This window comes from Eptesicus fuscus, chromosome 23 (genome assembly GCF_027574615.1).
Source record: "Eptesicus fuscus isolate TK198812 chromosome 23, DD_ASM_mEF_20220401, whole genome shotgun sequence".
Classification (NCBI taxonomy): domain Eukaryota; kingdom Metazoa; phylum Chordata; class Mammalia; order Chiroptera; family Vespertilionidae; genus Eptesicus; species Eptesicus fuscus.
Genome location: NC_072495.1, coordinates 21423278 through 21437773, shown reverse-complemented (window position 1 = coordinate 21437773; position 14496 = coordinate 21423278). Strand labels below are relative to the sequence as shown.

The following is a 14496-nucleotide window of genomic DNA, read 5'->3' as shown; positions in this document are numbered from 1 at the left end:
GACCAAACGGTATTCCAATTGCTTCAGGAAGAAGGCGCGGTGGGGATGACATTTCGTTAAGGCCGCCTCCGCACGGTCTTCTAGAAACGTTAGGGCCAATCACGAAGGTCCTAGACCTCTGCTTTCATTTCGCCTCTGGCTGCTTCGTCCCCTGCTTGCCCCTCCTGCCTCAGGACCACATCTTGTGTTTTTTGTTTGTTTTCTTTTTCTTTTATTAAGGTACTAGAGGCCCGGTGCACGAAATTCGTGCATGGAGGGGGGTTGTCCCTCAGCCCAGCCTGTACCCTCTCCAATATGGGACATCCCTCTCACAATCCAGGACTGCTGGCTCCCAACTGCTCACCTGCCTGCCTTCCTGATTGCCCCTAACCGCTTCTGCCTGCCAGCCTGATCACCCCCTAACCACTCTGCTGCCAGCCTGTTTGCCCCCAAATTCCCTCCTCTGCCAGCCTGGTCACCCCTAACTGCCCTCTCCTGCAGAGTTGATCACCTCCAACTGCCCTCCCTTGCAGGCTTGGTCCCTCTCAACTGCCCTCCCTTGCAGGCAGGGTGCCTCCCAACTGCCCTCACTTGCAGGCCGGGTGCCTCCCAACTGCCCTCTCCTGCTGGCCATCTTGTGGTGGCCATCTTGTGTCCACATGGGGGCAGGATCTTTGACCACATGGGGGCAGCTATATTGTGTGTTGCAGTGATGATCGATCTGCATATTACTCTTTTATTAGATAGGATTATATGTGTACATATGTTACCATTGCCCCCCCCCCCTACACACACACATCTTGTGTTTTAACTCCTGTTTGGTTCTCCAAGGTATGTCATCACCGACATCATTGGGAAGGACGATGGCCTGGGCGTGGAGAACCTGAGGGGGTCAGGCATGATCGCAGGGGAGTGCTCCCTGGCTTATGACGAGATCGTCACCATTAGCATGGTGAGTCTCCTCTGGCTTTATTGTCTTTTATGTCTCAACCTTTTATTTTAGAAAGTTTAAAATAGACACAGAAGGAAAGAGTTGATAACGAGGGGGCTGTCCACTGAACCACACTGGCCAAGGTCCTCTCGCTTTCTTTATTGTAACAATACAGCTCCTAATACATATCACACAATAGTAGTTTATTAGTAGTTGTTTTGGGGGAATCGGAAGTTATTCACTGATTTTATTGGGGTGGGGTTAGCTCTCCTAACTCCTGTCTTGTTCAAAGGTCAGCTGTGTGTGTGTATACATATTCATTTATTTAGACATAGTTTTGGACTCCCCAGAAGTTACAGGTTAGTATAGAGAGGTCCCGTGCACTTCTCCCCCAGCCTCCCCCGCGACGGAATCTTTCACACGAGATAGGACATTGTCAGAGCCGGGACATTGACCTTGGCACAGCACTCCCACTCGGCACAGCCCTCGCTTGGATGTCCCGTTTCACACGTCCTTTTGGTCGTGGGAGCGGCTGCGAGAGCTCATGAATGACCCAGCTCAGAAGGGCTCCCCGCGTGCCTTGGGAGGGAGAACCAGAACATTCCGTGCCTGCGGCCTGTCTAAAGCACCCCTCGTGTTTGACTGGGTTGCTCCTGGGTTGGAAGCCAAGGTCACGCGAGCCTCAAGGTCAGGCTTCGCCCCTGCTGTTCGGCCCTGACTCCGGTGGCCACCTGTGCCCATCGGGTTCCTGCTGGGGGCGGGGCAGCCTCAGGAACTCAGGAGGGGGCCTGTCTCCACAGGTGACCTGCCGCGCCCTGGGCATCGGGGCCTACCTGGTGAGGCTGGGCCAGCGGGTGATCCAGGTGGAAAACTCCCACATCATCCTGACAGGAGCCAGCGCCCTCAACAAGGTGACCGTGATGGGGCTGGGGCCGCTTTCCATCCCCTCGTCCCCTCGTCCCCTCGTCCCCTCGTCCCCTCGTCCCCTCGTCCCCTCGTCCCCTCGTCCCCTCGTCCCCTTGTCCCCTTGTCCCGTCCCCTTGTCCCCTCGTCCCCTCGTCCCCTCGTGGTGTCTTCTCAATGTGAAACCGTATCGTTCCCACGGATGTGAGAGCTGTTTTCCCGGTTTGCAAATATCTGGGCCTCTTACGAATCGCTGCGCACCCCCTGCCCCCCCCAACCCCGCCCCCCCGGCCCCCGCCAAAAAAAAAAAAAAAGAAAGGGATTTGGCTCCATATTCCTGACATTTAAATTTCAAAAAATTAGTTAATTTAAAAAGTTATGCAAATTCCTAAGACAGCATTGCACCTTGCAGAAAATTGGAAAAAGACCCCCAAATGTAACTGTGCTCCTGCTGTAATCCTGGTGCATTTCCCTCATCTCCGCCCTTCCTGTGTTGAAGCTCAGTGAATGTGCAGCGAGCTTTCTGCTTTGCTCACTCCACGGCAACATGGCCACGTTGCTGTAAAGCTTCCAGGATAGAATGTTGCTGAAATGCCACTGAGGGACTCCCAGTGCGGCCCGAACCAGCAGCATCAGCGCCCCCTGGGGACTGGTTAGAGATACATATTCCCAGGCCCACTCCCAGGCCCGGTCCCAGACCCACTGAGTCAGAAACATGAGGGAGGGCTTTGCCTTTTTATTTGTTTTTTATTTTTATTGATTTCAGAGAGGAAGGGAGAGGGAGAGAGAGAGAAACATCCATGATGAGAGAGAATCATTGATGGGCTGCCTCCTGCACGCCCCCTGCTGGGGATCAAGTCTGCAACCGGGGCATGTGCCCTGACCAGGAATGGAGCTGCGACCTCCTGGTTCATAGGTCGGTGCTCAACCCCTGAGCCATGCCAGTCGGCAGGTTTTGCTTTTGAGCTGACCACAGTCATCATAAGTAATCGTAATCGAGGTAATCAAAGGACACACTGCTTCTCAAATTGGGTGCATGTTGGAATTACCTAGAAGTTAAAAACACCAAAGACTCTAATATAATCGGACCGGGTGCAGCCCGGGCATCCGGGTGTGTAAAAGCTCCCAGTGATTCCGACGTGCAGCCAGGGGGTGAGACCACCGAGGGAGATGACGGCCAAACAGGAGGGAGATGGTGCCCGGGCCGGCAGGACCTTGCTAACCCTGCCGTGTCTGAGCAGGTCCTGGGCAGAGAGGTCTACACGTCCAACAACCAGCTGGGCGGCGTGCAGATCATGCATAACAATGGCGTCTCCCACATCACCGTGCCCGACGACTTCGAGGGCGTTTACACCATCCTGGAGTGGCTGTCCTACATGCCCAAGGTGCGGCACCCCCTCCTGCGGCTTAGAGCCTGGAGACGCTGTCATGACGCTCATTGGCTGCGTGGTGTGGGAGCACGGGGAGCAGGGAGCCCTGCAGGTGTGGCGGGGTGAATGTTTCTTTATCCCTCCCTCCCTCCCTCCCTCCCTCCCTCCCTCTCTCCCTCCCTCCCTCTCTGGCACCCAACCCTGTACTCGTTGTTCTTGGCCTTAAAAAGAAAAATAAATGGCCAATGATGCTATCGGTTGATCCTTTAGGAGGGGATGGGCTAGATTTGATTCCTGGCTTTCCCCTCAGTAGCAGTCAGACCTGGGGACAACTGAGCCTCAGTTTCCTCATCTGTGAAATGGGCACAACAATAGCCCCTACCCCCAGAGTGTTACCCTGATGATTAAGTGAATTGACGTCTCTCCCTCGGTGGGCCCTCGGCAAATGCTACTCAGAATCGTAGACATGAGCTCGTTTGGGTTCGGCTTCTGCTGGGCAGCCAGCCATAGTCACAGTCAGAGGAGGGAAGCGCAAGGGGCAGGTCGCAGGCGTTGCTGACAAACCCGGGGAACAGAGTTGGAGACCCAGCTTTCTTTTCCAGGATAATCACAGCCCGGTCCCCATCATCAGTCCCACCGACCCCATTGACAGAGAGATTGAGTTTTCCCCATCGAGAGCCCCCTACGACCCCCGGTGGATGCTTGCAGGAAGGTCTCACCCAAGTAAGTCCCCAGGCATTTGCCTGAGACCTGGGTCTCGGGTCTCCTTCCTGGGCCTGAGATGTAGGAGCCCTGGTTTAGGGGGTGCGCCTGAGGGCCCCTTCGGAGAGCGCGGAGGAATTGAGGTTTTACTCTGTGCCTTTCCTGAGTGACTGACCGAGGAGGATGGAACCGGCCTCCCGTTTCTGGAGCTGAGGGATGGAGAGGAGGTGCAGGGCAACGAGGTCATGACCTCCGCCCGCCCCCCCCCCCCCCCCCCCGCCTCCCCCGGTTGTACAGGTCTGCAGAGTCCTGGCTGACACATCAGGATTTCGAGGACTGCTCCTCTCTCTGCTTTCCCTCCCTTTTTCCCTCCTCCTTTCTCTCTCTCTCTTTGGTTAAACCTTCACAACGGAGCTGTCTGTGAGTTCACACAGGACAGGCAACTTCACATCTTCTACATACATGCACACACACATGCAGATACTCATGTGCACACATGTTAACACATGCATTTGCACACACACTTTCTCTCCCTCTCCGAAAGCAGCAGGTCTGTCCCCTGGAGGGATATGATTACACTCTGAGTGCCCAGAACAGGACAGGAAAGCCGAGCTACCCTCTTACCATCGTCCCGAGTCTCGGATTTCACAGGCTGCACCTTCAGCATCCGCTGCGCTGCTCGTCCCTGCGCGGCGCGGGAGGGCCTGTCGGGAGGCGCCGGGCTCGCTCCCCCTCCTCCGCTTCTGTTGGCCCTTCTCACCTGTGCGCCCGGAGGGGGCTGGCTTTATCTTGATTTTAAAATGTCCAACTTCTTACTGATGGTTTTCTCCATCTGGCCAGGCCAGTCCTCGGGCTGACCTTGACGTGGGGCCACCTTGTTCCCACACCTGCAACCTGAGACCCTCCCGCTGCCTGGTGGTTCTTATCCAACCTGCAGTCATGCACACCGAGGTGTGGCTCACATCACCGCTTCCCTCCAGGAGCCGAGGCCGACATTGTCACCTCTCTCTCTCTCTCTCTCCCTCTCCCTCTCTCTCTCTCTCTCTCTCTCCCTCTCCCTCTCTCTCTCTCTCTCTCTGGGAAACTGAACATGTTACTCTCTGTTAAATGGGAGGTTCAATGTTATTAAGCTACAGCCAGCAGGTTGGGGGTCCCGGATGAGTTTTTCGGGGCAGATGGTTCCTTTCTGACACCCACCCCCTGAGGGCGCCCACCAGCTGTTTGCCTCTTGGGAAGAAGCAGCAGAGCTGTGATGAGGGCCTCTCTGTGCTTGGCATTGATGGGGACCGATGTGGTCGGATATCCTATATGAACCGAATTCCTGACTTGGTTTAAATTTTGCAGGCCTGTTCTGTTTATTTTTTATTTTTATTTTTAAAATTTGTATTATTTGTTTGTTTATTTCTTTGCAAGGGGTTGGGATCTGTGTCGTGTTCCGGGGGGAAAAAGGCTTTTGGGCTCAGGGGTCAAGGTCAGGCTGCCCTTGGAGAAACCACAGAACAGTCTGCCCTCTCCAGCGGACCCTGGGGGTCCTCACCCGCCCGGCCCCTCAGCCCGGGCTTCTGCCTTCTGCCCACAGCTCTGAAGGGGTCCTGGCAGAGCGGATTCTTCGACCAGGGCAGCTTCAAGGAAATCCTGGCGCCCTGGGCCCAGACCGTGGTGACGGGACGAGCAAGGTAACCCTGAGGACGGGCAGGCGCACAGCCCTGGCCTCACCAGGCTGGGGACTCCCAGGGGCTAGGACAGGTGGCCCCAGCGGCACTTTCTTCTTGGCCCCAGGATTTTCCAAAGGGAAGACTTCATTCGGTGGGTGGTTTTCTGGACGATGAGCTCCTTCAGAAAGTCTAGATTTGTCTGTGTCTCGGGCGCCTTCTGGCTGGGGGCTGGGCTCCTTGCCCCTGGTCCACCGCTGGGACAGGGCGCTCCAGCCCCGGGGCCACAGACCCCTTTGGAATTCCGTTTTGGGGGGGCCCCGGGCAGGAATCCTGTTGGCTAGCATAGCTAGTGAAAGGCTTAACTGCTTGGCTGCTCTCAGAGCCGAGCAGCTCACTCCCTAGCGGTGGAGCCATCATTTTCTTAGGTAACGCCAGTGGCCCAGGGGAGAGTTCCTCCCTTTATGGAGCCCTAAGCGGCATCCTCAGAGTCCACCTCGCGGACGCCTGGCACGACGTAGCTGCCTCGCATCCAGGCTGGGGACTCGGCCCTGGGTGCAGCCCCCGCTCCGTCACTTACCTCCCTGGGCTCTCACATCCTCATCTGTGAAATGGGGGTGATAATTCTACCTCCAGAAGACTGTGATGACGATGAGAAGTAGTCACATATGTTCAGCACTTAAACATCGAAAATGCTCCGTAAGTGGGCGCGGCTGCTGTTGGTCACGATCCTTGTTATTGTTACTCCGCTCCCGGCAGTCAGCAGTAACCTACGAAGCCTGGATGGGCACCAGTCGCTTCTCCGTGAGGGTTTCATTTTACAAACATCCTTTAGAACCTGGGAGGCAATCTCAGGAGGCCCTTCCTTTGTTGGAAGCTCGCTCTCCCCTCGCCTGCCTCACGGGGCTGTTGGGCGACAGGAAAGAGGAATCCAGTGTCACACGGGGCAGCCGTGTCCGGGGGTGACCGGGACAGCTGTCACGGCATCCCCTGCGCCACAGCTCCTTTAGGCCCAGTGTCCCTCCGGCTTTCCCAGTGCGACTGGTGGCTGCTGGCCACGTGCAGCAACTCCAGTGTCCTAGCAAATGAATGAAAATGAAAGGGGGTGGCGTGTCGCGCTCCGTAGCCCTGTGTGGCTCGTGGCACGGAGAACGTGGCGGCATCATGGGGAGTCTGTGCAGCCAGCGCTGCCTCAGGCCGTCACTGGCGGGCCCTCCCCTCCCCTCCTGTGGTGGCTGAGGCCCCAGCGAGGCACCACGGACCTTCCCAGCTGCCGGCTGAGAGGCGCTTCCTGCTTTGGACAGCTGCTTTGCCGTCCGCTAAACCACCTGCAGTGACGACAGCGCTGGCCCCGCGGGCCTCCCTCCCAGCCTCCCTGCCCACTCCCAGGACACCCGTAGCCTGACAGCTGGGGCTGGGTGGGCCCCACAGCCCCCTACTCTGCCTGGGGGTGCGCCCCGCACCGGGCTCACCTGTGCTTCGCCTCGCAGGCTGGGGGGCATCCCTGTCGGAGTGATCGCCGTGGAGACGCGGACGGTGGAGGTGGTGGTGCCCGCAGACCCGGCCAACCTGGATTCCGAGGCCAAGGTGAGGGGCTGGGGGGCTGCGGCTGCTGTTTCGTCGGCTCAGCCACAGGTGTGGGCCCTGGTGGTTTCGAACCTGCTCAGAGACTCGGAGGAGACGGCCTGGGACTCAGTGCCGTTTCCCCAGCCCCCTCTCGGCGGTGGCAGAGCCTCCCATACCAGCTTTCTTCTCCCTCAGAGGATGCCACAGGGTCCCGGGGATCCCTCCTGCCTCCTGCCCATCCCCGGGGATCCCTCCCGCCTCCCGCCTCCCGCCCATCCCCGTGGGTGTTCCTAGGTTGGGCCTCTGGGAGGAGCTCAGAAGCCAGGGGCCGGGTCCTGGGATCCGACTCTGGCTCAGGCCCCTCTGAGCCTGTCAATGGGCAGCAGGACCTCTCGGCTGCAGTGGGAGGCGCCCTCCCTGCGAGCCTGGCTCTGGTGCCAGTGCCCACGCCGGGCAGGTTGCCCGCCGTCCCAGGTCCCGAGGCCGCCCCTGCGCAGGGGCGTCTCACCGGCTGGCTCTGTGTTGCAGATAACCCAGCAGGCGGGCCAGGTGTGGTTCCCGGACTCCGCCTACAAGACGGCCCAGGTCATCAAGGACTTCAACCAGGAGAAGTTGCCCCTGATGATCTTTGCCAACTGGAGGGGTTTCTCCGGTGGCATGAAAGGTGAGGCAGCCTCCCCGTGGGTGCCCTGAACCCGCAGGGCCAGCACCCAGGACCCTCCCTTGGGGTGGCGACACCGTGTTTTCTATGTATGGTCCCATCCTCATCCTAGCTGAGCCCCCGTCCCCCCTCCCCCCCCCCACAACCCTGAGAATATGGGAGCAGATCTGGAAACAGCCCATTTCACAGATGGGAAACTGAGGTTCCTGGTGGGACTTGCCTGAGGTCACGCCGTGAGTGGCAGGGCGGGGAGGGGCGTCCCAGAAGCTGCCGAGGTTATGGGGCAGTCAGCTCCGTGCTCCCACTCGGTAAGAGGAGGAGATGGTGTGTCTGCCCCGCCTCCTCGGGGGGCTGCTGGGAGCCTGTTGGCAGGGACAGTGGCTGTCAGCGGGGTGTTGAGGAAAGAGCTGGCCTGGGAGGCGGGCAGACGTGGTGTGAGTCCTTGCTAGCTGGGCGACCTCTCTGAGCCGGTTTCCCTCCTCTGGGAAGGGGGATACGATTGGGCCAACCTCGGGGGGCCAAGGTCAGGATTCGAGGGGCCTGTCTCTGGCCCACACGGTTACGGTTGGTTTCGTTATTGGGTCAGTGTTACCGTGGAGGGTGCTTGGCACTTGGAGGGACGTACCTGGGTGTCCCTTGGGAAGTAAGGGCCATGCCGCCCAAGAGCAGAGGGACTTGCTTCTGTGGCTGGGAGGTGGGGCAGGGTGGTGGCAGAGTCAGAGCCAGAAGGGACCTTAGAGCTCGATGGCCCTGACTCTTCCCTTTACGATGGGGACATGGAGGCTCAGGCAGGGAGAGCAGCTGTCTGAGGTCGCACGGACACATCGCTCCCTGTTATAAAGCGGATGGCAGAGCCCGGCCGGCCTGGCTCAGTGGTTGAGTGTTGACCTATGAACCAGGAGGTCACGGTTCGATTCCCGGTCAGGGCACATGGCTGGGGTGCAGGCTGGATCCCCATTGTGGGGCGTGTAGGAGGCAGCTGATCAATGATTCTCTCTCACCATTGATGTTTCTCTCTCTCCATCTCCCTTCCTCTCTGAAATCAATAAAGATATATTTTTTAAAAAAACCCACAGATGGTTGAGCCCCCTGTACCCGGGCCGGTCCTGACTCTCAGCCCAGGCTCTTTCCACAGAGCCATGCAGCCTCCCAGCCGAACACGCTTTCCCAGAACCCCCAGGGCAACACGCTCTGCTGGCGCATGAGCTCCAGGGCCGGAGCCGCCTCATGGGGCAGTCGCTTTGCTTTTCAGATATGTACGACCAGGTGCTGAAGTTCGGGGCCTACATCGTGGACGGCCTCCGGCAGTACAAGCAGCCCATCCTCATCTACATCCCGCCCTACGCGGAGCTCCGGGGCGGCTCCTGGGTGGTCCTGGACTCCACCATCAACCCCCTGTGCATAGAGATGTACGCAGACAAAGAGAGCAGGTGGGTGTGTGCCCTCAGCCCGGCTCAGCCTTCCCGTATTCCCACTGCCCGTCTGGAGGCCCCTTCACCTTAGAGCCGCTGGCGTGGGATCTCGGGGGCGCTCTGAGGTTCTGAAGGACGGAGCGCTTCCAGTTTAACCTGAAACTCGTGTCCAGTATCCAACTGGGTTTTTCTCAGTAGAGCAAGTGGCTGAAGCAGAGAGGCGGTGGAGGAATTGTCTGTTCTTTCTTAACTCACACTCCTCTGCTCCCCAAGGAAGGTTGCAATCAAGTAAGGAAAGACCAAAAGCACCTGAGCTCCCTGGCAGCCAGGATGAAAAGGGAAATATGACCTGAACTCTGAGTCTCTCCCAAAGCTCTGAGTTCCTGTAGGGGCTGTATTCTATCCAGTTTTATTACCCAGGGCCTGCCTGGCACAGTCACACCTACTGGGTGGTTGAGAAATACCAGCAAACAAATGACTGAAGGAATACTCGCATTACGGGATACCAGGTCTCCAGGGGAGAGAAACCTTGGCAAAATGAAGACTCACTGCTACATGCTATGCAGGATATAAAGGCCTTAAGAGTAGTTCTGCCCGAAATATAGGCATCCTATTCCTGTGTTCACGCCCTTACTCATTCATACATTCAGTGAATATGTATTGAGCACCTTACTTTATACCAGGCCGTGCTAGGCATTGTGGTATATGGCACAGATCAGCTAACCCGGTCCCGCCTCCAGTGGGCCCAGATCCTCCTGGAGGACTCAGACATGAGCAGCCTCATTAACTTTTTGCTCTGGCTGCCAGGAAGCTCAGAGCGACATACAACATTCCTCAGGGCTTCCAAGTTATCAGACGAAAAGGGGGCTGGAGGAAATAGGGGTGAGTGAGAGGGTTGGATATGGACGGGCAGGCTGCACACACCTCATCGTGCCTTTGAGAGCTGTAAGGAGATAAGAAGCAGGACCCGGCTCTGGGAGAGCAGAAATGAGGGAGGTCAGGAAGGACGGGCAGAGGGGCAGGAGGGCTGTGCTGTCCTGGAGAAAGTCACACACTCGTGGAGCGGAAAGGGCCTCCTACAGTTCAGAAAACTTTATTTTAAAAAGCTGGCTCGGCCCCTCATTTTATGGATACGGAAGCAGATGACCAGAGAGGGAAAGTGAGTTGCCCAAGGTCACATAGCGAGTCAGTGAAAGAGCTAGGAACTGACACGCAGACGTCCTGGTCCTCTCGCCTCAACCCCATGTCTGCTGGCTGGCTTGCTGTCACTTGCTGGGGGCCCCCCTTGCCCGCCTCACCCCTACCTCTTTTTTTCTCAGGGGGGGTGTTCTGGAGCCGGAGGGAACAGTGGAGATTAAGTTCCGAAAGAAAGACCTGATAAAGGCCATGAGGAGGATCGACCCAACTTACAAGAAGCTCGTGGAGCAGTTAGGTGCGAGGGTCCCCCTGCGCCACCCCTCCGCGGTCGGGGCGGCGGGGGCGGGGGGGGGGGGGCCCACTCCGCTGTTGGAGACCTACCCAAACAGCTACAAACCTGGGAGATCTTTTAAATGTTCACATGTAGCAAGTCGGCCCCATCTCGCCATTGTGGGGGTGCTTCTGGCCCTGCAGGAGCCGCTTGATTTGGGGGTGCCATCCCAGTTAGAGCTTGGGCCTCCTGCGCCGAGGCCTGACCTGCAAACTCTGGTTTGTGCCCTGGCCCCCAGGAGTGTCTGATCTCTCCGACAAGGAGCGCAAGGACCTGGAGGGCCGGCTGAAGGCCCGGGAGGAACTGCTGCTGCCCATCTACCACCAGGTGGCGGTGCAGTTCGCCGACCTCCACGACACGCCGGGCAGGATGCTGGAGAAGGGTGTCATCTCCGTAAGCCACGGCCTTTCCAGCTCAGGGAGGAGATCTGGGCTCAAACCCTGCATGTTAGCATCACCTGGGCAGCTTCACAGCATCCCGGAGCCCATGTCCAGACCAGTTAAATCAGGATTTCAGGAGTGGGAGTCCGACATCAGTATTTTTTCCCCCAGATCCCCAAGAGATTTCAATAGGCAGTGAGGTTTGGGACCACCAGTCTGTGCGTGGCTGTAACTGCCGAGCCAGATGTGGGAAGCGTGGTTTCCGCCCCGTGTTCACCCACCTCTGGCCATCATCACCCCCGCCCAGGGCCCCTCCCCCAAGAGGACGTCCCATAGTCAGTCACCTGCTACCCCTTGCCTCTGGGAAGCCTGTCTAGCGTCCTGGCAAAGTCCTGGCTCTGCCGCTGCTCGGGCAGGTGCCTTCGCCTCCCCGGGCCTCAGCTTCCTGGCCTGTGAAATGGGCATGTTCCCAGAGCCCGCTCCCACCGCCGGGCTCAGCCCCGGGCAGCGGGGACTCAGGCCTGGGCTCGTCCGCAGGACGTCCTGGAGTGGAGGACCTCGCGCACCTTCCTGTATTGGCGCCTGCGCCGCCTGCTGCTGGAGGACCAGGTGAAGAAGGAGATCCTGCAGGTCAGCAGCGAGCTCAGCCACGTGCACATCCAGTCCATGCTGCGCCGCTGGTTCGTGGAGACGGAGGGCGCCGTCAAGGTGGGCCAGGGCGGAGGCGGGCGGGCAGGCGGGCGCTGGGTGGGCCTGCGCAGCCGGGCCCCCCTCTGAGGCAGCCTCGGCCCCTCCCCAGGCCTACCTGTGGGACAACAACCAGATGGTGGTGCAGTGGCTGGAGCAGCACTGGCAGGTGGGCGACGGCCTGCGCTCCACCATCGGCGAGAACATCAAGTACCTGAAGCGCGATTCTGTCCTCAAGACCATCCGAGGGTGAGTGGCCGCCCATTCCTCGGACTGACCCGCAAGTGCAGAGCTGGGCTCGGCCTCCAGCGGCCTGTCCCGGAGCGGACTGCTGGAAGCCACCACACGGCAGGCCCCGAGGTCCCCGGCACAGCCCGGGGCCCGGCCCCCCAGCAGAGAGGCCGCAGCTCCCCCAAAGCCCTGGGGGTGCTGTGCGAGGGTGCGCGAGGATTTCGGTTCAGGATCGTGTTGGAATAGAAAGAGTGGCTTGTCCAAGGTCATGGCCAGAGAACCCACAGGCCTTGGGCTGCTGACTCCCATTCGGTATCAGCCTTTCAGGATGATTTGCTCCCCCCATTCTCATGGGGTCCCCTGGGAGGAAGGAAGTAGATCATGTGGGACCCCGTGTGGGGCATGAAGCTGCTTCAGGTCTCAGTAACACAACTAGGGACCTGTGGGGTCCCCTGTCGTTCCTCGAGGCAGCCTGACCCCCACGGGACCGTCACCCCCCATGGCGACCACAGCAGGAAGAGGTTGGGAGCTCGGGGTTCTTGTCCCCCCAGGAAGGTGACATGGCCCTGCACAGCGATTCTTAGGGCCACGCTGGGTGACCCCAACCCTTCTCTCCCCTCCCCTGCAGCCTGGTCCAAGAGAACCCCGAGGTGGCTGTGGACTGCATAATGTACATGAGCGAGCACATCAGCCCGGCCCAGCGGGCCCAGGTCGCTCACCTCCTGTCCACCATGGACAGCCCGGCCTCCACCTGAGCACTGCCCACTGGCCGCTCGCAGCACCACGGGCAAGAGGAACCGCCCTGGCCCGCCGACCGCAGGCCCTTGCCAGGACCATGGGGGTTTGCTTTTTTACAACAGAAAGTTCCCGGGCATTTCTGCTGGGCTGCTGGCTCCCAACTCACTCCTGTCCCAATAAACCGCTCAGGAGCGCCCCCTCCAGGCGGAAAGCGCCTCCTCTCCGTTGTCGGGAAGTGTGTGTCTCTGAAGACGTTTTTGCTGCATCACTGAATGAATTGAACCCACGCGCCTGAGTTTCCTTCCCTTCCGGGGCCTGGCGTTCAGGACCCGGGTTTTATATCAGATCATGGGATCTTATTTTTTTTTACTCGGAGACCGGCTCTTGCTGTAAACATCTGTATTTCAGCAGAACACAGAGGCCAAGGAAAGAAATAAAGAGACAAGACGAAGAAGAGAAACCTATTTTTGTAACGATGCTGTTTGGAGACTGTCGAGTCGCCCGGGCAAGGGTACCCGTGATTTTTATTAAGAGAATAAAACGGAATCTTGTCCCCCCATGCCCCCTAGTGAGTCGCTAGGGATGGCCCATCGGCAGGCCGTGCTTAGCGCTCAGGGGCAGAGATTCCAATTTGGGGAAAGGAGTGGAAAATGGGCAGAATTGCCCAGGGGTAAGGTCCCGGGCACACGGAGATCTCTTCTGGGTGCTCACAGCCCCCTGCCTGCCCCTCCCTCTGAGGACAAGGACCAGCCCCGCCCCCACCACGGGATTGGCCGCCCTTTCCAGGTACCCTCCTGCCCTGTTGGGGCTACAGAGGCAGCGGAAAGCCCCCCCAAACTCACAGGCGTCTCCGCTGGGATGGCCGCCACCCCGTTGGGGGCCCCTTCAAGTCACCGTCACCCTCTCCTCCGGTGCCTCGATGTCCGTGGCGGGATCCAGCCCGAGGGCCAGAGCTGTCGGTCTCCCAGGACCGGGCCCCAGGACCACGCCCATTTGCTCAGGGAGCCTTTGCGACACGCCCACCAGCACCAGCCCTGCAGGCTGCACAGCGCCAGGGCCAGCCCTCCCGGCCGCATCCGTCCGTCCCGGGTGCTGGCCACGGGGAGAGGGGGGGCAGGGCTGGCCGCCCCCACTGCAGTGACGGGCAGTTTGTCTGAGAACATCCAACGGGACGCCTGGCCAATTTGGAGGACAAAGGGAAGCCCCCGCACGCCAGATGCTTGAGGCTGTCCTGAGTTTAAAAAAGAAATAAAAATAGTCTGGTCACCAGCTAATGACATCGCTGGCGTGGGGGCGGCGAGGGGGAGACGGATGAATCGCTCCATCCCGGGGCCGGGGGGTGGGGGGGGCGCCCGTGCTGCTTTGGGAACCGAATGTTTTCTGTGTCGGGGACGCCCCTCGGTTCTGCAGGGAGAGACCGGTTGACGACTAGCTGCTACCCCGGGACGGGGGCGGAGGAACCTACCAGGGGATGTGTGGAATAAATTATTTTTTAAAGGAAGCACTTTGGCCTTGACTGAATGTCTGGATCAGCGAAGGCAGCCCGCCTCCCCGAGCGATCCCCCCCCCACCCCCAGCTCGCCATCCTCCTGCCACCGCGGGGCTTTGCAGCCAGCCCCCAGCTCAGGACCAGCCGGGACTGGACTTCCGCCCCCGAAGGCTCCGGTGGGGAGTACCGAGCCTCTCCGGCTCGATCACAAACAGGACACAGGCTGCTGGCTGTGCCCTCAGCCCCTGGGCCCTCAGCTGCCAGGACCTTCCCTGCCGAGGCCGCCGTTCCTCCCTCGGGGGCACGGAGCAGGCCGGCCTCCAGGGC

At 59.3% G+C, this 14496-nt stretch overlaps 1 protein-coding gene across 1 annotated transcript in view; it reads left to right on the top strand.

Moving 5' to 3' along the window:
- The window catches only part of ACACB (acetyl-CoA carboxylase beta), a 74945-nt gene extending 62044 nt beyond the window's left edge, over positions 1-12901 (top strand). Inside the window, exons 40-52 of the mRNA XM_054712462.1 lie at positions 811-931; positions 1711-1821; positions 3055-3198; positions 3786-3906; positions 5465-5561; positions 7028-7124; positions 7632-7767; positions 9017-9194; positions 10496-10608; positions 10883-11037; positions 11562-11732; positions 11824-11960; positions 12571-12901. Of these exons, the coding sequence (XP_054568437.1) occupies positions 811-931; positions 1711-1821; positions 3055-3198; positions 3786-3906; positions 5465-5561; positions 7028-7124; positions 7632-7767; positions 9017-9194; positions 10496-10608; positions 10883-11037; positions 11562-11732; positions 11824-11960; positions 12571-12697 (1708 nt within the window). The 3' untranslated portion in view covers positions 12698-12901. The remainder of the gene's footprint in view (positions 1-810; positions 932-1710; positions 1822-3054; positions 3199-3785; positions 3907-5464; positions 5562-7027; positions 7125-7631; positions 7768-9016; positions 9195-10495; positions 10609-10882; positions 11038-11561; positions 11733-11823; positions 11961-12570) is intronic.
- Positions 12902-14496: the final 1595 nt, after the last annotated feature.